Below are 22,958 nucleotides of genomic sequence, written 5' to 3' on the forward strand. Positions count from 1 at the left end.
GAGGGGCGAGCTGCCGGGCAAGCACCAGGGAGGCGATGGGGTCCCGGGCCCGGGCAGAAGAGCCCGCGGCGGGTCGGGGCCGCTGCCCGCACTCAAGATGGCGGCCGCGGCGTGGGGAGGGGGCGGGGCGGTACGGCGGCGCGGCGGGGTCAGGCCGGCGCTTGGCGGGCGCGGGAAGCTCGTAGGCCGCGTCTGGAGCTCCCGGAGCGTTGAGCGCGAGCGCCCGGCCCCAGCCGCCGCCATGCACGTCATCAAGCGAGGTGAGAGCCCCCCCACTCGGGGGCAGGGGCAGCAGCCCCGGCTCCCTACTGGGGGGGGCGCTCAGCGGGTCCGACCCCCCCCCCTCGGGGCTGCCCCTGCTGAGCGAGTTCCCCGCGCGTCTCCTCTCTGCGGGGGGAGGACCCCGCCTGGGGGGACCCCTACCCACAGTGCCATTCCCGCCCCTCCGCCTGGGGGGGCCAGCTGGCACTGCGCCCCCGGGTGCATGCCCCCCCCCCCCCGCCCTGCCTTGGCACAGGGCTGCAAAATCCCCTTTCACGGGTTCATCGGTTAACCAATGAACGGATCAGGCTGGAACCGGCCCGTTAACCTGTTAACCCGGTTAGGGTTAACCACCGGCTGCAGGCTCCGGTTAACCGGTAAGGATGCTGGTAAGGGATATGCTCCCGGTTAACCTGTTAACCCGGTTAGGGTTAACCACCGGCTGCAGGCTCCGGTTAACCGGTAAGGATGCTGGTAAGGGATACGCTCCCGGTTAACCTGTTAACCCGGTTAGGGTTAACCGCCGGCTGCAGGCTCCGGTTAACCGGTAAGGATGCTGGTAAGGGATATGCTCCCGGTTAACCTGTAACGTCCCTGCTTTGTATTCCTGCTACTTCCATAGCTGGCACCACGCTCCCCTGGAGGACCGGACCCCTGTCGCCTCCGACTCACCGCCCGGAGCATTTCGATCCCCACCGATCCCCGGTTTCTGGAATGGGGATCCCCACAGGCGGCATGAATATTCCCCTCTGGCTGGATTCTTCTGGTGCTGCTCACAGAGCGGCGGAGCAGAGTCCCTGGAGTGCTGGGGAGGGCACAGAGATACCTTGACAGCCATAGGTGGCCCCCCCAAAGGCCCCTCTCAAAGGGTCCCCCCCAAAGGCCCCTCTCAAAGGGTCCCCCCAAAGACCCCTCTCAAAGACACTCCCCCCCAAAGACCCCCTTCAAAGACTCCTGCTACATGTGGCTGTCTGTGTAATTCATGCTGCTCTCTATAAAGGCCTGACTCTCTGTCTCTCCTTTCCTCCCCCAACACCTGGTAGATGGGCGCCATGAGCGCGTCATGTTTGACAAGATCACTTCTCGGATCCAGAAGCTCTGCTATGGACTCAATGCCGACTTCGTTGATCCTGTGAGTTGTTTTGTACCCTCTCCACTTTCCCCCAGTCCTCCGTGGTGACCATTTGTGATCAGGTGCCTCTCAGTTATTTCCCCTTCATTCTAAAGGGAGGTGTTTGTATTCCCCATACCCCTATTGTGAACTCTTGGCAACTGCTGCTTTTTTAATGGTAACCATTGTGTTTTTCTTTTCTGTGTACAGTAGAACCTTTGTTGTGAACACCTAAGGAATGTTTGTAACTTTGGACAAAATGTTATGGTTGTTCTTTAGAAAGTTTACAACTGATTATTGAATACAGCTTTCAGACTTTAATAAGCAGAAGAAAAAAAATCCATTTTCCTTTTTTAAAAAAAATAGTTTACATTTAACACAGAACTGTACTGTATTTATTTGCTTTTTTTGAGGGAAGGGGGAGGAGGGGCATAGGGGAGCTGTCTCTGCTGCTGCCTGATTACATACTTCTGGCTCCAAGTGACACATGTGGTTGATTGTTCAGTTTGCAACTACTGTAACTTGATTCTTTAAAAAAACAATGAGTGGTCCTGTGGCACCTTAGAGACTAACAAAAATGTATAGGGTTACGAGCTTTTGTGAGTAAAACCCACTTCATCAGATGAGTTGGAGTGGAAATAACAGAATCAAAGATATAAATATATAAAAACAGCAAAAGCAGTTACCTGTCAATTGTAGGATCTGTGTTAATGATGCTAATTAAATGGGCTGGATGTGTCCCCTTCATAGCATTTGATGTGAAAATGTGAATGTCAAAGGTGGGGAAATTGGCTCTATAGTGCATTAACCAGTTAATATCGTTATTCAAGCCCAGGTTAACAGTGCCATATTTGTGAATGATGCTGTCATGGCTCCTTCCCCACTCTGGCACGATAAATGCAGAATTGGCGGCCAGCAAAAGTACTCCAAAATCTTATCTACCAGGCTTTGGTATAAAATCCCCCCCCCCCCCCCCCAAATCTTAACAACTTAGATGTCGGGGATAAATTCTCTGCTGCCACCACCCAAATATTAATAAAGCAACCAAGGAGAGACTACTTGGGATATCTCACCCCTAAAGTACAAACCAGGACACAAAAATTAACTAATACCAGGTTAATAAAAAGAAACGAGAGAGAACTTATATTATCACCACAATATTTCTGTTGCAAGTATAATGATTAGATGGAATAGTAACAATATAATATACTCACGGAGGAGAAATTTACCATGGGCCAGGAACTTAGTTACAAAGGAGAGCAAAACCCATTTTTAAATGCACAGACCTGATCTCATTTCCCAAACCATAAAACAATAAAATCTAACGGATTTATCTAAACTTTATCCTACTTACAGACTGTGAAGAGTATTTTCTTAGAGGGAGACATCCTGTCCCCTTCAATAGCTGGGGAGAAAACTCCCAGAGACAAAGGAGGGAAACCCAAAAATTCCTTTGTCCCAGTTTGAAATTCCTACCTACATTTCTATTGGCTAACTCTACCTGAGTTAGGTATAGTTAATCCCTTAGTCCCCAGGCTGCTGGCTAACCTCATGATCGTGATAGATGCTTAGAATGCTATCAGTGCAATAGAAATATGTAGTATATTTCTCAGCCCTGGGTCTCAAATAGCTTTACAAAGAGGCAGTAGAATCATTATCCCTGTTTTACAGTTGGGGAAAGTGATGCCCAGAGAGGTGTAGCAAAGCAAGGAATCTGATCTAGGTCTCTGAATCCCTAGTGTAACATCCTGGTGACTGGGCTAATAATCAGGGCTCGACAATTAAGGCAATCTACTCGCCCGTGGTGAGTAGATTTTAGCCCGGCGCGGTCTGTGCATGCGCAGCGTGTGGTTCCGTGCAGCTGGCGAGTGGGGCTCACCGCCGCTTAGCAAGCCTTGCTAATAATAATAAAGTTAGTTTTACATGACAGACCATTATTGTTTCTATTGCTTCAATGCTTGAGTTGCATTTATGGGCCAGGATGCCTTAGTGCTAGGTGCTGTACAAACAGGACAAAAACTGTCCCTGTCCCATAGAGCTTGCAATTTAAGACCAGTGTTTGAAAATGACAGTCTGACATACCCAGTTGCATGTGAATGTTTCAAATGCATGTCAAAATTGCCATATTAGATAAGACCCAAGATCCTCTTGGTTCAGTACCCAGTTTCTGACAGTGACCAGTACCAGTTGGCTTAGAGGAAGGTGCAGGAAACACCCTAATGGGTAGATGTGAGAGATTGGTTTAAGCCCTGAAACATGAGGTTTTTATTTCAGATGTAACAAGTAAGCATCACTGTTACCAGCTGGAGCAGCCCCCACCCATAGCACTGTGCAGCGGGCCCAGCCCAAGCAGCTCATGGCGAGGCGGTACCAACTAGGCTGTGGGATCCTGGTTAAGCATTATATTTAACTGATTAAATGGGATTTTACATTCCTAGTTTTAATATCCCTTTCCAAACTCTCTTAGCATTAACTATTTGTAATTTAACAAATTAGATGCTTGATCAGGCATGTGAAAAGTCAATGCTGTTTGGAGTTTGAAAATTCCTGAGCAAGTTCTGGATTGGATGTGGCATTTCAGCTTTTGCACTACCGCTTCAACAGGGCACATTAACATTTAGCAAGTTAACTGCATACAAAAACTTGTGCCTGATTGGATAATTCCTGATGAGTCATTTCTGTACTACTCCCTGTTCCCTTTCTCCAAACTATCACTAAGGTTGTAACATTAAAGCCTGGTGCTTTCCCTCCATCAAGGCAGCTCAGTCTAAATCACTTTATCATCTGCTGGTTAAAGTGAGAACAATGAGAAGTCCTGTGGCACCTTATGCTCCAATAAATCTATTAGTCTATAAGGTGCCACAGGACTTCTGTTCTTGCAGATTCAGACTAACACGGCTACCCCTTTGATACTTGTTTAAAGTGAAACACTTATTGTAATAACTTTTCTTGCAAAGAGAAAATATGATGCCAGGTGTTGGGAAAATGTGGTTCGACTAGGCTGTTGCTGTTGAGGATGGTGTTGTCACGGTAACATAGGTAGTTAACCTGCTGAATTCGGCTTTCCCCAGGCTCAGATCACCATGAAGGTAATCCAGGGTCTATACAGTGGTGTCACCACAGTGGAGCTGGATACACTGGCTGCTGAGACAGCTGCAACCCTCACTACCAAACACCCCGACTATGCCATCCTAGCCGCAAGGATTGCGGTCTCCAACTTGCACAAAGAAACCAAGAAAGTGTTCAGTGGTGAGTGTGTCTATGGGCATTTGTGCTCCGCTGTTAAGGAGGGAGCCAGCATGGGGCTTGGAGCCTTACGAAACAGAACTGTGGTAATCTTGTTCCTAAACAGGAGCAATTAAGTATCGAGCCCATGTATCTGAGGCATTCAGTTCTTTCGACTTCGCCACAAAGGCTTGGCATGCTGTGCAAACTCTGAGAGCCTGTGTATGTAGTTTTGCACGTATTATAGAGAAAGCTTAGTTATCTTTCTTGTTAGAAGTGTTCCTATAAATAGTTTCTACTGGAGCATTTCACAGTTAAAATATGGATGTCCTAACTTTCTCTTTCATTCCTACAATAGAAATAGTTATGTGAGGATGACAAAGTAACTTGAAAGTTCATTCTCTTTAGCCTAGACCCATCTAGGTAGTCAACTTTATAGGGACTAGGTTTATCTGGCATCTGACTGACTTCTACTAGATACGTTGTATTCCTAGAATTTCTTTCATAAAAGCAAATTATTTTGGGGTATAAGTTCTGAGTAATAGATATTCTCTGGGATTGGACAGGTAGGAGAACAACCAGACCTGTATTTTTGAAGACACTCGATGTGGGCTAGATTTTGGGAGAAGTGGAGTAGTCCAGGCATGTTAAATTTGTGTAATTATAGTTTTCAGACCTGGTAAATAAGTCTTGTAAATTACTTTCCCTTGACTCTTTTTTTTCCATTTCCTTTGTAGATGTCATGGAAGATTTGTACAACTATGTAAACCCTCATAATGGCAGACACTCCCCAATGATCGCCAAAGAAACGCTAGACATTGTTTTAGCCAACAAAGATGTATGTAGCACTTCATGGGATCTTAGTTTACTGGATCTTAGGAACTTATATTCAGTGATATTTTAAACTTCTAAATAAGAAAGTACACTATGTTGGTTGTCAAGACCCCCCCCCCAAAAGTCTTACTGGTGTAAACTAACACCTACTGACTGCTCTATTTTGGGGAGCTGTTTGTGACGGGACAGCAACATTTAGAATTCTGACCTCTGAAGGATATTTCTGATGTTGTTATATTAAGGACATCTATCTTGGAGTGTCTGAGGCCCATTGGTAGTGGGATAAAGAGTGGCTCTTAATAAAATTACAATCTCCTAATTTATGCTGTAGAGAACAGTCTTTCAAGGAGGGAGATGAGGTTTGATATGTGTCTTAAGTCACTCCAATTTCATATACTCATGGAGTGTTGAGGCCACAAGAATGAAAACCAGAGGCACTGAACATTTAGAGCGCTGTTGTTTTTGTAATATGAAGCTGTGTGGATCTGATGTTAGGGGTAGATGGTCTCCTCAGTCTAAGCGCTTAACCTGTCTCTGAATTGTTTCATCCCCAGCGCCTGAACTCTTCCATCATCTACGATAGAGATTTCTCCTACAACTACTTCGGTTTTAAGGTAATAACCAGATCTCTTGTGAGAGTGTTAAGGCTTTGAAAAGAAGAAAACCCCAAATCATAGTTTTGTTGTTGCAGAAATTAAAAAGACAGTGGTCAGACTGTGGTAAGGAAAAGATTGCCAGAAAACTGGCCAAACTGAAGAAGTCATGTGCTCTTTTCTCTCTTGATTTCTCAGCCTTTCTTTGTGTGTGGTGCTTGAGGGGTACACCACTATTTTCTGAAACTCTTGCTACACCATTTTTATCTATCACGAGCTATTTTTGATAGACGAATATATAGGAGTGTAGTAGCTCTGGGACTCCAGCCTAACTGTCTGTAGAATTTCCTAGAGTGGGACTGCAGCCACTTTTAAAAGGCCAGGGCAAAGACGTAACACTTGGGCTGTAAGTTTCTTGCACCAGATTCTGCTTTGCACATGCCCGTCTTCAAGGAGTAATCTAATCCAAACGCATTAGTTTGTCTTATCCCAGATCTAAACTGCCCTCTCTCTGTTGAGCCTAAGCTGCATGGTTATCCCCTGCATGTCCTCCCATTCATCTGTGTGCCACCTTTCATGCGGCTGCAGAGACCCTGCCTCTCTTTTCTTCTCTATGTTCATCCTTAAAACATTTCTTCAGGGAGCCATTTAGGGTCCATCCCTGTGAGAAGCCCACTGAATTCCCTAGGAGCAGAGGGTGCTTGGCACATCATGGAATTGGACACTAAACCCTAGCTCTGCTCTCCTTGTAGCTCTAACAAAATCAGCTCCCCAATTCAGAACTGGGCAGGGGAGAAAATGCCCATCCCCAGCACAGGGATCCTTGTGATATCCCCCTCCTGCCAGCTCTGTGGACTTAAGGAAAGAAACTTCAGGAAGGAACCAGCCAGAGACTCAGGTTGGCAGAGCAGCAGTATAAGCAGGGACATGGATGATGGTGTCAGAAATTTCTACACTTCTGATTAGACGTTCTGTCCCCTTGCTGATTGCTGTTTGTTCCGCCCTCCTTCCACATCCTCCCCAGTGTCTTCCCCCTCAGCCTGTCTCCAGACCTTCCCCTCTTACCTTCCTCCTCTTCCTTCGCTTGTTTTTCCATTTACTTTATCACTGCTTAGCTAACCCATTTCAACCCTCCCACTCCCAACATTGTGGGACTCATCTGATTGTATTGTCTGCTCTCTTTCTGTTTTATCCATTTCCTCTATCCTTGTTTATTGGATTATAAACTCCGGTGCATCAACTATCTGCAGTGTGTTTCTTCAGTGCTCAGCACAATGAGGCCCTGATCTTGGTTAGTCCTTAGACAAGCATAATTAATGGTTAAGGGTATTAGGACATACATCGAGGGGGAAGAATGCTCTCTTCTCCCCACTCCCAGTCTCTACTGAAACCATGGATTGAAGGGAAGTACTAAACCTCACCATGCAATCACTCCTTTATCTGTATTGCAGACTTCTCAGGCAGGGACCTTGCTGTTGTATGACTATACAGCATCTAGCTCGCCTGGGGTTCTGTGTTGGTAACAAGGTTGAAGAAGAGCAGAGAACTGAGCGTGTGTATTGGGAGCGCCAAGCTGCTTGAGAATTAGGTTTTTGGTTCCAGAGCTTTCTGCATTAATTGGTGCAGTTTTTAAACTGGAATCTGAGCGACTGATAACTGACATTCTTTTCTTCTTTTCTTTTTTAAAGACTCTAGAGCGCTCCTATCTGCTGAAAATCAATTCAAAAGGTAAGAGGTATTCCTTTTCGATGTATTCTCTGCTGGTGGCTAGGTAGCTTCCTTTATAATTTTCAGTATACGTCACTTTCCAGGAGCATACAGCGTATTTAATTTGTCCACATCAGAAGGACTTTTTTGTACGTTCCCCCTCCACCCACACAAGCTTTCTCCGCAAACATCTTTTAGAAAAATATAAGCATCTTTTGGCCATAGCTGTGGGAAGGCTTTCAGTTGTATTAAAAACAATGATTAGTTATAGTGTCACAGTGAGTTTAGTTGGGTTTTAGATGGCTGCACTGGGCCCTTCATGCTTATGGCACATAGATCCTATTGGTACAGAGACTGCTCATGCACCAGAGCACCCAGAATGTGTTAGTTTCCAGCAGGCTGATACCAAGTCTTAGGAATTGCAGTGCGTGAAGTACATTTGTGATCTTGCTGCTTGGTGTGTGTGTGTTTGTAATAGAGCTGAAGTTGCCATAGCTAGAACACCAACAGTTTGAACTGTTGCATCACCTTGTGTCTGAAATTTCATAATGGAGAGAGTGATTCTTGCACTAACCAGTTCAGTATAGGTAAAATGTTTGGGACATAGAGTTCTAACTGTTCAGGCTTCTTCTGTGGCATAGTTTAGTCTCCCCATCCTCCCCCATGATTCACATCTGTCAAAACTAGCATTAAATGGAATGCTTGTGTTTCTGTTCTCTCTTCCTTTGTCTAGTTGCTGAACGCCCCCAACACATGCTGATGAGGGTATCTGTGGGAATCCACAAAAACGACATAGATGCTGCAATTGAAACATACAACCTCCTGTCGGAGAAGTGGTTTACCCATGCATCTCCCACCCTCTTCAATGCTGGCACCAACCGACCTCAGCTGTCCAGGTACCTTAGGATGCCAGGAATGGCGCACGCTGTATGAACAGGAGGCTGCTATGCCGGAGATGGTTTCTGGTCAAATGAAATGTCCTGTGATAACTTTTACAATGGGAGGCTGCACTGTGGTGACCCCTAATTAAATAATCTGTAATTTGTCAAATGTGGGCCAAAATGTTATTTTTATGTTTGAAGAAAAAAATCTTTTACAGAAGACTAACTCTAATAGAAGTGCTTCCTTAACCATTTTTTTTATGCCAAAAATAATGTGTATACACTCCCTTTTCCTGCAGTGCATGAGAAGCTTAAAGTGAAATTAAAAAGAGACAGAAATAATCCTGGCTATTCACTATTCATTGTCCAAAATGAGATGCTAAAAATAACACACAAATAACAAGAAATAGATTGGATATTGTTTTAAAGTTTGTTTTAGTGGCCGTGTTACTTACAACTTAAAGAAATGAGCCTTAAAACAAAAATTAGCTTCAGAGGAGCATGCAAGTTTCTTTAAAAAGTGAGAGTTTTACAGTACACTGCAAATTGAATCATATTCTTTGCTTCTCGTACCTGACCCCTAAAGCATTCATAATTGCCAGATAACCCTCTCACAGGTTTCTGCATGTTTGCTGCGGTATTGTTCCGTGTGATTTTGCATGTTCTGATGTCAACCTCCATTTGTTTCTATTCAGCTGTTTCCTGCTGTGTATGAAGGATGATAGCATTGAGGGGATTTATGACACTTTAAAGCACTGTGCTCTGATCTCCAAATCTGCTGGTGGAATTGGTGTTGCTGTGAGCTGCATCCGAGCCACTGGTAGCTATATTGCTGGGGTAAGTGTGTGAATGGCACGCTATGCTGGTTTATAGTATCTGGGAACTTGTATGTGTAAACCACATTGTCAAATCAAGACTCTTATACCACAGCTAACCCACAAATCTAACCCAATAGTGTGCACCTTCTTTTTATGCTCTGTAGCCAGATGATGTAGTATTCCCATTACAGTGCTTTAGTTTCCGTTTGAGGAATGTTCCTAAAGAAAACGCAAGTCAGTTTCATCAGACAATTATATCCTTTCTTTACCAATTAATATTCGAGAGCAGATACCTCTGAACTCATAAACTGCTGGATTTCTCCATTGTATGTGTGAGCAATAACACCTCTTGCAAGTCTCCAAATAATTCTTTGAGTATTTTAAAACAAATTCAAAGCAAAGCACATTGAAAATGTGGTTTGTATAAATGAATGCTTACTAGAGCAGTGGTCTCGAACCTTTTTAAGCACAAGATCACTTTTTGAATTTTAAGTGTGTCCAGGATCTTCCTCAAACCCAAATACCCCTGCTCTGCCCCTTCACTGAAGCCCCGCCTGCCTCACTCTGGGAAGATGGATACAGGGGAGGGGGACAGAATGACATCCTTGCCCCCATGCCTCTGTCTTCCCCACCCTGCACAAAAAACAGGAGCCTTCCAGAGGCGGCTCTGGGCAGGAACAGTAGGACTGTGGGGAGGGGTTGCTGAAGTGCTAGCACTTGATAGCCTCCCAGCCAAACCAGTCGGGATCACCTGTCAGAGGCTCCAAGATCTACAGGTAGTTAGGCCTCAGCTGGAGTACTGTGTCCAGTTCTGGGCGCCACATTTCAAGAAAGATGTGGAGAAATTGGAAAGGGTACAGAGAAGAGCGACAAGAATGATTAAAGGTTTAGAGAACATGACCTATGAAGCCAGGCTTCATGAACTGGGCTTGTTTAGTTTGGAAAAAAGAAGATTAAGGGGGGACATGATAGCGGTTTTCAAATATCTAAAAGGGTGTCACAAGGAGGAAGGCGAAAATTTGTTCCTCTTGGTTTCTGAGGACAGGACAAGGAGTAATGGGCTTAAAGTGCAGCAGGGGAGGTTTAGATTGGACATTAGGAAAAAATTCCTAACTGTCAGGGTGGTCAAATATTGGAATAAATTGCCAAGGGAGGTGGTGGAATCTCCCTCTCTGGAGATATTTAAGAACAGGTTAGATAGACATCTGTCAGGGATGGTGTAGACGGAGCTTGATCCTGCCTTGAGGGTGGGGGGCTGGACTCGATGACCTCTCGAGGTCCCTTCCAGTCCTGTTATTCTATGATTCTACTGGTTGGTGACCACTGTACTTGAGCTTTGTTAGTTGATAGTGCTACTTCCATGTTGTGTTTGAAAAATTAGTTCTCTTGTAGCCAACTTGTATATGCAGTAGTTAAGAAATGGGTTTCATGGTGGAGGCCTTACTGTTTGCTGTGTCTCACGGCAATTTGTCTATAACTGCAGTCTCACTAACCAACCAGCTTCCAGAGACTGATGGTTTTCATGTGTCTTTGCAGACTAATGGAAATTCCAATGGGCTTGTTCCAATGCTGAGGGTCTACAATAACACTGCTCGCTATGTGGACCAAGGTGGTAATAAGGTGTGTCATTTTTCCAACAAGGAGAAGAGAGGGAGATGAAAACCTGAACTGAATGTCCTAATAAACCAGCCCTGGGCTGAGGAAAGATTGTCCATTAGCACTGATGAACCGGAGAAATGGCTCTATATGACATGTACTATTCAGTAGTATCCTGTTCCCATCTCATGAGTATTTGGTTTTCTGTTCATCTCAAACTTCACCGGACAAATGGATCTTTCACCTTCTATTCTCTGAAAGGAGTGTTAAGGCAGGAAGGACCCACCACTGTAGATCACAGGCCACCACCCCCACCCATTGTGCTGACACTAAACTTAACATCCAAACTGAGGCTGAAGTATTTTAAGCCCACGGGAGAATCAACTAGTATGTACCAGGAGGTCACCAGTGCGTGAGGCCTGTGCAGTGGCTGGAAAATGATTAACTGAGGAATACTCAGATAATCATGGCAAGTGACCTGCATCTACACAGTGCGGAAGAAGGCAACCCTTGCTGGGCCCCAAAGGTCACTGCTCATCTGACTTGGGGAGAAATTTCCCTCTCACCCAAATATGCCAGTCACTTAGACTCTAAGGATGTGAGCAAGAACTAGCCAGCCAAGCACCTGAGAGAGCTAGTGCGCTTAGTGCCACCTCAGAGCTCTGGCCCACCCTGTCCAATGTCCCATCCCCAGCTGGTGGGTGCCATCTCTCATGCTTCGGAGGAAGGAGATAAAAATTCTCCCAGAATACACTGGGGAGAGAGGGAGAAGATGGGTAATCCCTTTCTGATCCTGCAGGTGGCTAGCTGAAACCCTGGAGTGTGAGCTTTTAGACATTTAAGACCTAAACCAGAAGCAAATCCGAGGACTGTTGATATCTGTCCTATGCCATCACAGGCAACCCCTTATACATTTGACCAGCGCGCTCAAAACTATTTACGTTGTTGGCTCCCCATAACTCCTACTGGGAGGCTGCCAGTTCTGTTTCTGTAAAATATCCCCACCTGTAAGGACAAGGCATTCCCACTCATTGAAATACCTTACATTTAATTCTAATCTCAAAGTGTCCGGAAAGAGTCCTGCAAAAAATGAAGCATGCCACAAATAGTCCAGAAGCAGGAGAAAGCTTGAGCAGGGAAAGAAGTCTAACATGCCATGTTCTTGTTGAGCACCAGAGTAAGGAGATTGAAAGTGCATGTCTCTTTTGACTGAGAACACTGTGTTGCCAGCCCCAGGAAGAGAGACTGAGTAGGACGTGGTGCCTGGTGAATCTGCCTTGATGGCACTTCAGAAAGACAATGAGGGGAAATTATCTGGGCCCGAAACCATGTATGATCTATGTATGCACAACTGGTGTCAGTGTTTACACAACAGCCACGTGATCATCAGTCGTACTCCCGTGCATGTTTGGTTCTGATTTTGGCTGTATTTTGTCTGATAGAGACCTGGGGCCTTTGCCATCTACCTGGAGCCGTGGCATTTGGACATCTTTGAGTTTCTTGACCTGAAGAAGAACACTGGGAAGGAGGAGCAGCGAGCCAGGGACCTGTTCTTTGCCCTCTGGATTCCTGATCTCTTCATGAAACGGGTAGAGACTAACCAGGTGAGGAGATATGCAGAACTGAATCGGTTCATAGAGCAAGGGCATTATTCCAGAGTTTGCAGAATGACCCTGGAGTGGAATTGGAGAGATGCTCCTAGGGCTGTCTCCTTAGCACCAAAAGAACTACCTAAAACAACTACTGCAAAGCAGCTTAACTAGGCAGATAATTTACAGAGCACTTTGGGTGAGCTGCAGGGCACGGATTACACCTCATAACTTCCTCAGGCGCCCTACTCACACTCTCTTCTTCTCAGATTAACTTTTGATGTGTGGAAATTGGTTTTAAATGCTGCAAAGCTGCAGTAAGTGAAACATGAAACTTTCCTCAGTAAGAAACCCCTCTTCTAACTGTGCGCATGAGTTCCAGGGTGTGCTCTGCTTGGAGGAGTAAGCAGTCATTCAGGGCAATATTACCCTCCAAGTGGGGGCTTCAGTTTCTCTGAATTCAGCTGCTTGAATAGTTTGAACTCCTGTTAGTTTGCCATAACCCTTTCCCTCCCCTGAAGTTGCAGGGTTTGTTTCTGGTGGTGAGAAAATTAATCTGTTCATCCTTTTTGCATCATGTTCTGTGTGGGCCAGGAAACGTTTCCGGGCTGACTTTGGTTCTGTTGCTAGAGATGGGATATCTACGGATCTTCTGTATCTTTTTCTCTCCCTCATAGGATTGGTCCTTGCTGTGTCCAAATGAATGTCCTGGCCTAGACGAGGTTTGGGGAGAGGAGTTTGAGAAACTGTATGAGAGGTATGGTCAGAATTCTGAGCAGTGTTGACATTCGGCACCTCCCACTCATTGAAGTTGCTGTCCCTGCTCCTATGGGTGGCTCTGTCTGTATCTGGTAACTTGCAGCCCAACCTCATGTCCCTGTGAGTTCTATTTATGGGGTTATCAATAAGGATGGGGGAGGGGGGGGTGTCTGCTTACCCCAAATTCTGCCCAAGACTGGGACATGCATGAGCAAAGATCTCAGTTTATTAAAGGCAAAGGGGCAGAAATCTCAGCAAGGGGGGTGATGGCTTCATGTTGGACTAGCCTTGTTGTTGCCTGCCAGGCAGGAGAGAACCCACTGGTCAGCATCATGCACCCAGTGGGAGGGAGCAGTGTCTGTGTCATGCTCCTAGATAACACGACTGGCCAGTTCCGATCTGGCTTGGACCACAAGGGGAAAGAGTCTGGCCGCCTGCTTAAGGTGTCACTGTATTAGGGAATCTGCCCCTTTCACTAAGTGTCGAGCCCAGGCAAATACTCACTAAAGGAGCACTTGCTTTGTGTTGTAGTTACGAGAAGCAGGGCCGTGCCCGCAAGGTGGTGAAGGCCCAGCAGCTCTGGTACGCCATCATAGAGTCTCAGACCGAGACAGGAACCCCTTACATGTTGTACAAGGACTCTTGTAATCGGAAGAGCAACCAGCAGAACCTGGGAACCATCAAGTGCAGCAACCTGTGCACAGAAATAGTGGAGTACACCAGCAAAGACGAGGTGGGTGGGGACATGGGATAAACTCCAGCTCCGAAGGGGAAGCTCTGCTTGTGCCTGGCTCGAGCATTCAGAATACCAATCTGTCTTCCACTGAGGGGGAGGTTTGTCTTCATGGGTTCTTTCTGTTGACTGATTTTTTTCCCCCTCTCCTTGGTGTTATGGCTGGGGAGGTGGGGGTCTTCAAGACAGGGAAACTGCATGGCATGTTGAATTTAGGAAGCCCTGGTGTGTGTATGTGGGTGTTTCCATAGGGTGTTCATCTTTCCTTGCAAGAGCTGGGCATAAGCATCCGGCTCCATTTGTACCCGTCCATGGCTGCTGTGAGGCCGCATGGGGTTTGTGGTCAAGATGGGGCGCTGGGTGAAGCTTTTGCATCCTGTTTTCTTCGGGGTTGAGAGCCAATCGTTACTGAAACCTCCAGAATCTTGGAGTAAAGTGTGGCCCTAAACAGGATATTCAATAACTGAGCTACACAACTGTCTGCCTACTTTCTGCCCCTTGAGGTGGGGGGCAGCTGCTCTGGGCATTGCCATTGTAACATCATGCATCCAGTGGCTGTCAGCAGTGGGGTCTAACCTTCTGAGACCAGTAGGTCTGAAGACAGGAGCCTCTGCTACCTGAGCTGAAGGAGACAGCTCGGTTAACTCAAACCCTCTAGCCCATGGATGGGCAAAAGGGCCTCCGCTGGCCGGATCTGGCCCACCAAGCGGGTGGATCCGGCCTGCGGAGGTCCTGCTGCTCCCCCGCCCCCAGGCTAATTAGGGCCTGGGGGTGGGGGGAGCATGTGAAGTTTCCTCTGCCCTGCCAGGAGCACGTGGTGCTTGGAAGCACTGGCAGGGCTGGAGGAGGCTTCGTACGCTCCCCCACTCCCAAGCCAATCCGGACCTGGGGGTGGAGGGGCGCGCAAAGTTTCCTCCACCCTGGCCCCGCCCTGTGAGGAGCACGTGGCACTTAGAAGTGCCACACGCTCCTGGCAGGGTGGGAGGAGACTTTGCGCGCTCCCCCACCCTCAGGCCCTGAGTGGCCTAGGGGCAGGGGAGTGTGCAAAGCCTCGTCCTGCCCTGCCAGGAGCGCGTGGCACTTGTAAGCGCCGTGCACGGTGGGGACAGAGCGGAGGAAACTTCCCACGCTCCCCAGGCCCTGATTGGCCTGGGAGTGGGGGAGTGTGGGAAGTCACCTCCCAGCCAGGGGCCTGGGCACCTAGAGGGAAAGGGGGAGCGGGCAAGCAAAGGTGCTCCCCAACCCCCAGGCCAGTCATGGTCTGGGGGTGGGGAACCCAGAAGTATCCCGGCCCCTGTCCCTTCTGCTAGGGGTCCCACCCCTTCAGACATTTTTGAAGTGACCCCCGCAAAAAGTTATTGCCCACCCCTGCTTTAGCCCATCCCTAAATCTTTGTGGTCCAGCCACTGTGGAAACACAGGTTACGCTAGGGATTGGTAGTTTGAGTCTTCTGGGGCGGGAGGGATGGTGTAAAAAAGGAGCAAGGAGAGGCTGCCTGCATGCCACTGACTCAGCTGGGCAGATGGTACTGGGACTAGCCACTCTCCTGTTGTGGCAGAGCAAAGTGATGGAAAACGAGGTTGGGGATCAGCATTTGGGAGCCCAGGAGAGGCAAGATCATCAGCAGAGAAATGGACAGCGGTTCCATAGTGCTTCGGGATATCAGCAAACCTACAGGAATTCTTCCACCTTCTGCCCCCTATCAGAACAGGGCTAAAGGAGCTAGGGATGTGGTCCATTATGGCATTATCTGTGTTCTTACAGAGCTCCGGGGACTTCGGGTAATCTGTGTACTTGCAAGTCTTGGGCTATGGGATCCATAGGGTGAGGCAGATGTTCTCCCTTCTCTGCTGCTTGTTTCACCTCCCTGTGTCCATTTCCTCTGGGTAGAGAACATGCTCTGGGGGCTGGGACTCTGCTGGTCTCTTGGATTGCCCAATGTTGGCTGATGCTTCTGCTCCCACTGTCGTTCCAGGTTGCAGTTTGTAACTTGGCCTCCCTAGCCCTGAACATGTATGTTACGCCGGAGCACACCTACGACTTCAAGAAACTGGCTGAGGTTACCAAAGTCATAGTCCGAAACTTGAACAAAATAATTGACATCAACTTCTACCCTGTGCCAGAGGTATGGGGAAGGGTGCCACTGGAGGGGAGTGGAGAGGGCTATGCAGGGAATCTCGAACAAGGGAGGTTCTATTTTACAGCTGGCTCGATTAAGCAAAATTTATCCTACTTCTGTATTTTATAAAATTATCTACAGTTACCAGTTTTCTAAGTATTCCCAAGTAGAACTGTGGTAATAAAACATCGTGTCTACTCTCTGCAGCAAGTCCATCATCAGTAGCCTGACTCAGTACCCCGAAGCTAGACAGATTCCAGCTGTGGGAGCAGATTCCAGAAGAATAGATCCTCCCCTAAGAATGCTTTTCAGGGCTTACATAGGCAGTCCCTTCCTGAAGAGCTTATAGCGTAAGAACGACAGGCACAGTAGAAAGCGCTGGGAAGGCTGAAGGAAGAAGTGTGAAGTATTCTGGTTTTGTTTCTTACTGACTGTTTTTGTGAGCTTTGCAGACGTGCCTCTTAGGAAGGATTTGGAAGTGGAGAGGGTAGCAGCTTAGTGCAGAGTAATTGGGAGGGCATTCATGGTGATGGTTGAAGGAGAGAGAGACTGGCCACCTTGGTGGGTGAGGCAGGAAGGGACCATTGCCAGGATCCAGGCTCGAGAGGGAGTTACACAAAGTTTTGAAGGGGAGAATGAGAGCCAAGCGTCTCAGAAACAATTGGTGATTTTTGGGTGTCCAGCTTGAGACTTCTTAAAAGGGCTTGATTTTCAGCAAGTGCTGAGCACCCACCTCCGAACCCTGGGACTCCTTGAAGGGGTCTTACAATGGGCACTCAAAGTCACTTGTCACCATGAAGACATGGATGGCCCTTGTCCTCCGCTTCAAGGCCCTACGTAACATTAGATGACAAACTAGTAGAAGAAACAAGATGGATTGCTCTGATCGGACTGATAGAGAAGGAAGGTAGAAGTTAGAGGCTGTTTTCTGTGGACTTTAGCAGCTGGCGGGCGCAGGAGCGAGCGGATGTGTTGTCAGACTCATGTTGTTCTGATTACTAACTTAAATTATCCTCCCCACTCAAACCTAGGCCGAGATCTCCAACAAACGCCATCGCCCCATTGGCATTGGGGTGCAAGGTCTGGCAGATGCGTTCATCCTGATGAGATACCCCTTTGAAAGCCCCGAGGCCCAGTTGCTGAACCAGCAGATTTTTGAGACCATTTATTACGGTGCTTTGGAATCCAGCTGCGAACTTGCGAAAGAGTATGGGCCATATGAAACTTACGAAGGCTGCCCTGTCAGCAAAGGTGTAAGTAACAGCATCAGATCTCCAATAGAGCAGAGCTAGTTTGAGGGTACTTAAAGTGGCTGGCTGAGTAATCATTAGGCTCACTGTTCCCTATCCGCTAGTGAAAATGGGGCTGGGGAGGAGGTGTCTGCAAAGCTCCAGGCAAGTGTCTTAACTGTATGAAGCGTCTATTCTTTTAGATCCTTCAGTATGACATGTGGAACTTCACCCCTACTGATCTGTGGGATTGGAATGCTTTAAAGGAGAAGATTGCCAAGTGAGTAAATGCCCCTGCTAATATTGCTCAGTCTGTTCAATGCATTTGGGGATGGTAGGGATTGCAGTTTTAATGGCCTGAAGGGTGCTGTTTTTTAAAAAAGGTTGCATAAAAATTGCACCAGCTAACTCAACCGATCGGCTTTATTGCTAGGAGTTTTACCATCTCTTATCCCACTAGCCCAGGAGATCCAGTGCAATGAAGACTGAACGAGTTGGGCTTTTTGGGTTTGTCCATTCCCAGTAGAATTGTTTGTTCACATCCAGTGGCTTTACAGAATGCTGCATTGGCATGGGTGTCAGATGGAAAGAACACCATCTGGCTCTAGGAGCAGAGGTTGGGTTTGCAGGCTGGCAGGGAAACAAGCCATCTAAGCTGAGCACGCTGGATCCATGGGGAGACCAATGTGGAGCTTTAATATTCACATGCAGGGGTTTAATTTTTAAGTTTCTTCAGGCAAATCTTTCCCACTGTTGCTTTGAAAGGTGAGCGATGTACCCAGCGTGGCTCTCGGAAGGCTGCCTGTTTTTGGAGGCCTTTTCCCTTGGAAGTGCTCATGAGCATCTTGGAAACAAGTTTTTTAGGGGAAATGCTCTGCCCAGCCACTTGTGGGGAAGAGGATGTATTGGCCTCCTTGGCCTCTTCCCCATGCTTGCGTTGTCAGGGAAGCTCTGGTGAGGACGAGGATAGGATCATTGTGGAGTTACATTACCCAGTCTCCACAGAGTGCTTGTGTGTGAACGCTGAGTTTGTGTTTCCTCACTGTGAGGTGTTTCAGGTCATGCTGTTGAGATGTGGAGGCCAGGATCCAAGAGGCCGAAGGGGAGTTAGAGAGGGCATCGCTGACTTTTCTTGTTCTTTTAATATGTACGACACGGTTCCGTGCTGCAAGCCCTGATTCTCCTCTTTCCAAACTATGCTTAGGATTGTGCTTTGTGGTGACGTTCATTTTGCAGGTGCTAGTGTCTTTCTCTGCTCAGCTGAAGCGTTAACCTCTGTCTGTCCTTGCTTCTCTGCATTAGATACGGTGTTAGAAACAGCCTGCTCCTTTCTCCAATGCCAACTGCTTCTACTGCTCAGATCTTGGGGAATAACGAGTCCATTGAGCCCTACACCAGTAACATCTACACACGCAGAGTCCTTTCAGGAGAGTTTCAGGTAAGGCGGCCAAGCTAGATGCGGTAAATGGCTTTTAACCAGACAGCCCCAGTATGGAACTTGACTGCCCCGGGACATGCTAATGGACCCTTTGCTACAAATTAAAGAAATGCTTGTTCGGCTAAAGAAGGCCCCGGTGAGACCTCAGTGTTGCCTCCGGGATTGATTGCCAAAATGGGGGTGAGGCAAGGACACCCAGGCCTTACGGAAAGTTCAGAGGCCACAGGGCTCATCACGGAAGAGTCAGGAGGAAAGGTTTCTGTGTGTAAAGAGTTTACTAATGTGTGTTGACAGAACATGTAATTAATGTACAAAAGTCAGGGGACTGGTCACACTGCAAGAGGGGGCAAAGCTCACTTAAGTTAGAGATTTAAGTGTTGATAAGGGAAAAATCAGACAAAGCGGAGTGGCAGGTTCTCCTTAGAATGTGAAGTTGGGTTCAGTCACTATTTGGGGTCCTGCACCATGTGGGTGGGCACCGCTTTTATAGGAAGAGTTCTTCCTGTCATCAGGAAGGCGATGGGTTAAGTGAGCACCCCTTTCTTGCTTTCCCTGTGTGACTGATGGGCTCCGCGCTCTACAGATTGCAAATCCGCACTTGCTGAAAGATCTGACGGAGAGAGGTTTGTGGAATGAGGAGATGAAAAACCAAATCATCGCCCACAGCGGCTCTGTCCAGGTACGTGCGAGCAGCTGAGCTCAGTGTGCCAGTGAAGGCAGCAGGGCAGGCGTTCCTGGTAGCTGGCATGTGGGCTTGGGTCCTGCCACACGTGCTCAGGGTATGTTTCACTCTGCGAGAGCTGGAATATTACCCGCTGGCTGTGACACAGTATCGTGTCTCTGTGAGAAGCATTAGAAGATTTTTCTGACCATCGTGGTAACTTGCAGTTTGCCATTGACTTAATCCTTTTCTAATTATTAGTTGAACAGGGATTAGGTGGATGGGTTGTTCCCGCTAAGCTGCCCCAGAGAATGTTAGTCTGCCTAGTTGTGTGTGAAAAAGGGGGAAACTTCAGATCCACAAATAGACTTAGAACAAGAACCTGCTGTGTAGATGTTGGCAGCCTTATGTGAAAAACAAAGGAGGCTGTATGGGATCAGTGAATTATGCCCTTCTGTGTGAAATGTCTTTCCCTGTAACAACATGCGTAGGGTGAACACTCTGCTACTAAAACACCTTCCTTTTGCCCCGAGCAGGGGGGATAGCCAGTTAGGACAAGCAAGGGAGATGAATTAGTCCTTGGTAAGGGGTTCTTGCCTCAGAGCTCTGCTTGAACAGAGCCTTTTCCCTTAACGTGTTGCAGAAAGGAAGCTGCCTGTTTTTTCTGACCATAAAGTGCCCATTGAAGGGCGTGCATTGACTGGTTATTGGGGATCAGAATTGGTTGGCAGTAACATTAGAGAGCAGTTGCAATGTGGTTTGATGTCAGCCAGGGTAGCTTGTTGTGCATTCCCAGTGAACCCCTTAATGTCTGTATAGTAATGACAGTGCTGCTAAGTAACCAGTCCTGTTCTTTGCAGAACATCCCAGAGATTCCAGATGACTTGAAGCAGCTCTATAAGACAGTCTGGGAAATCTCCCAGAAGACCATCCTCAAAATGGCAGCTGACAGAGGCGCTTTCATCGATCAGAGCCAGTCCTTGAACATCCATATTGCAGAGCCCAACTATGGCAAACTCACCAGCATGCATTTCTATGGGTGGAAGCAGGTATGGGAAGGGTGGGGTGGAAGGAGATGCAAGAGCCTATTCGCTAGCTTTGGGTCTGACACATACTGTCACTAAAAGTTGGCTCGTGGCTTAGGGAAAAAATGTCTGTTTCCCTGTCATAGCCATCAGCAATCTCTCCTCTTTTGAGGCCTGGCCTACATAAAAACTTAGGTTAGTCCAGCTACATCACCTAGGAATGTGAAAAATCCACAACCCTGCGTCGTGTAATTAAGCCAGTCTAACCCCTGCCCAATGTTCCTTCTAACTTTTTCCATCCATGTGCAGAATACATTTTTCACATATGCAGATGTGCACCAGTACTAGAAATACTTGCTGCCAGCTGTGGGTGGTGTGTCTCCTGGGTAGCTGCCCAAGTGCTCAGCTTACAGGGAAAGCTGCCCCAGTGTAGCCAATACTAGGTCAACAAAGACCCCCATCCCTCCTGTCAGTATAAGTAATGCCTATGCTGAAGCACTACCATGGTGCAGCTACAGTGTCTCAGTTGTAGAGAAGTCCTGAGGATAAAGGACGGGTGAAGTGGGGAGCTCCTAGCGTTGTTCCTATCTGTGGCTCTCAGCACAGTTGCTGAAGATCATTAGCTAATGCCGTGGTGGTGGGTGTATCCTATTGGGGAGCCAGTAAAAAAGCAGCAGCTGAATAGCCAGAACTCTGCCTGAGCTCTCCAGCATATTACGATTGCCTTACTCCCGTGCTCTCACTCTGCAGGGTCTGAAGACAGGGATGTACTACCTGAGGACAAAACCAGCCGCCAAGCCCATCCAGTTCACCCTGAACAAGGAGAAACTCAAAGAGAAGGCCTCCCGGGACGAGGAGGAGAAGGAGAGGAACAAAGCAGCCATGGTGTGTTCCCTGGAGAACAGAGATGAATGCCTGATGTGCGGCTCTTAACGCACCTGCCAGTCGGTGCCTGTACAACGGCTCCATCTGGCTTAGTCTCTTCGAGGGTAGATAGGTCTAGTTTTACTTCCCTGTATAAGGTCTTGTTGGGACTGTGATGGGAGGCAGTCAAGGAGTTGTGTACAATGCTTTCTTGATCCCTGGGTTGGGGCCTGTACACACACACACACATATATGTAGCGCGTCAGAAGTTTGTATGTATCCCCTCTGCAGCTTAGCTCCCGGGAACCTTCAGAGCTTTTGTACAGTCTTGAATTATTCACTGTAGATGGAATTTTCCTAAACCTGGACAGGAAAAATGCTAAAGCCTGTTACCTTAGGGATGAGTTCTGTACACTTCAGACGGTAGTAAAATGAGGACCGTTCTTTATATAAATCCCAATGAATGAATTTCCTTTGCCACAGAAATGTGGCAGTGAGAAAAACATCCCTGTACCCTGTCTGTTGTGGTGAGGGGAGTGTCAGTTTAGGCTAAGGAGTTTCTCTCCCCAGAAGTGTTTTGTGCACCTGCTCAAGCAACCCCTCACAAGGGACTCCTGGTTCTCGGAAGATGCGGGGGGGAGACTGGTTATATGTACAGTTCACACACAGACTTCTTCACCATCCGGCCAGAGGGAGGGTAGGGCACTGCACTTACAAGGGATTACCCTTTTTCCTGTTTCCAGGAAACAAGAAAAGCAACTGTAGCAGCACACTTGTCTCTACAAAACCTGGGTGCTGGTTAGTTTTCAAGTAACCAGCTTAAGCGTTCTGAGAGAGCCCTGCTGAACTGCACATGCTGTCTCTTTTCGGGAGCCAAATCCATCTGGCTGGGTCAATTGTTTGATCATTCTAAAATAAATATTTTTACCTTTTGAGAGCTTAACTCCCCTTACTAATGCAGCTTCGGGGGCCTAGTTCTTGAATATTTATTGAATTTGTGCATTGTGCACATACACTCAAGCTCTATTACTGGATTCAGCTATTTTAAAAGGTATAGAATGTTGGTGAGGCATAGAATAGTTCAGTCATATTGTAGAGAGTTGTAACTGTCCTTGTTCCCGCACATCAGTGAGACAGGGTGCATGAGGGGATATCTTTTAAGAGGCCAATTTCTGTTGGTAAGAGAGACAAGCTTGTGAGCTTACACGGCTTTCTGGGTCTGGGAAATGTGTGCTGTCACAGCTCAATCCAAGCTGGAATAGATGGTTTTGGATAAATAGTTTACACATTTCAGGGGACCATTCAAGGTGAAGTCAGCTGCTAACCCTTGTGCTGTCGCACCATAACTGCGGGGGAAGGCTGTTTTTCACAAAGCAATCACTCTCTGTAGCTGACTTGTCTGTCCTCCGTAATGGGGAAAAAAACAGTAAAACACCTTCAGAAAACACACTGAGGAGCTTAAATTCAGTATTTTGCTAGACTCCAAGGCTACGTCTACACTGGCCCCTTCTTCGG

General features: G+C 47.3%; 1 protein-coding gene across 2 annotated transcripts; it reads left to right on the plus strand.

The window, feature by feature from the left end:
- The first annotated feature begins 105 nt into the window (after window positions 1-105).
- On the plus strand, window positions 106-22,376 carry RRM1 (ribonucleotide reductase catalytic subunit M1). Of its 2 annotated transcripts, none has more exons than XM_075919698.1 (19): window positions 106-260; window positions 1,305-1,393; window positions 4,444-4,621; window positions 5,335-5,435; window positions 5,986-6,045; window positions 7,713-7,752; window positions 8,465-8,627; window positions 9,308-9,449; window positions 10,967-11,050; window positions 12,469-12,630; window positions 13,293-13,372; window positions 13,906-14,107; window positions 16,083-16,232; window positions 17,258-17,479; window positions 17,659-17,735; window positions 18,758-18,893; window positions 19,477-19,572; window positions 20,415-20,603; window positions 21,330-22,376. In XM_075919698.1, the coding sequence occupies exons 1-19, from the start codon at window positions 242-244 to the stop codon at window positions 21,510-21,512; spliced, it is 2,373 nt and encodes a 790-aa protein (XP_075775813.1). In that variant the 5' UTR covers window positions 106-241; the 3' UTR covers window positions 21,513-22,376. The 2 variants fall into 2 exon arrangements, with proteins under 2 accessions (XP_075775813.1, XP_075775814.1); XM_075919699.1 differs by lacking the exon at window positions 106-260 and adding an exon at window positions 619-638.
- The last annotated feature ends 582 nt before the right edge of the window (window positions 22,377-22,958 follow it).

Source organism: Pelodiscus sinensis, chromosome 1 (assembly GCF_049634645.1).
Source record: "Pelodiscus sinensis isolate JC-2024 chromosome 1, ASM4963464v1, whole genome shotgun sequence".
Classification (NCBI taxonomy): Eukaryota; Metazoa; Chordata; order Testudines; family Trionychidae; genus Pelodiscus; species Pelodiscus sinensis.

What these genes read in the sequence shown, in the direction of transcription:
- RRM1 (XM_075919698.1), top strand. An exon ending in GCTGCCCTGTCAGCAAAGGT is followed by an intron (nt 17,480 to 17,658) that starts GTAAGTAACAGC and finishes CTATTCTTTTAG; the next exon opens with ATCCTTCAGTATGACATGTG. An exon ending in CCCACAGCGGCTCTGTCCAG is followed by an intron (nt 19,573 to 20,414) that starts GTACGTGCGAGC and finishes TGTTCTTTGCAG; the next exon opens with AACATCCCAGAGATTCCAGA.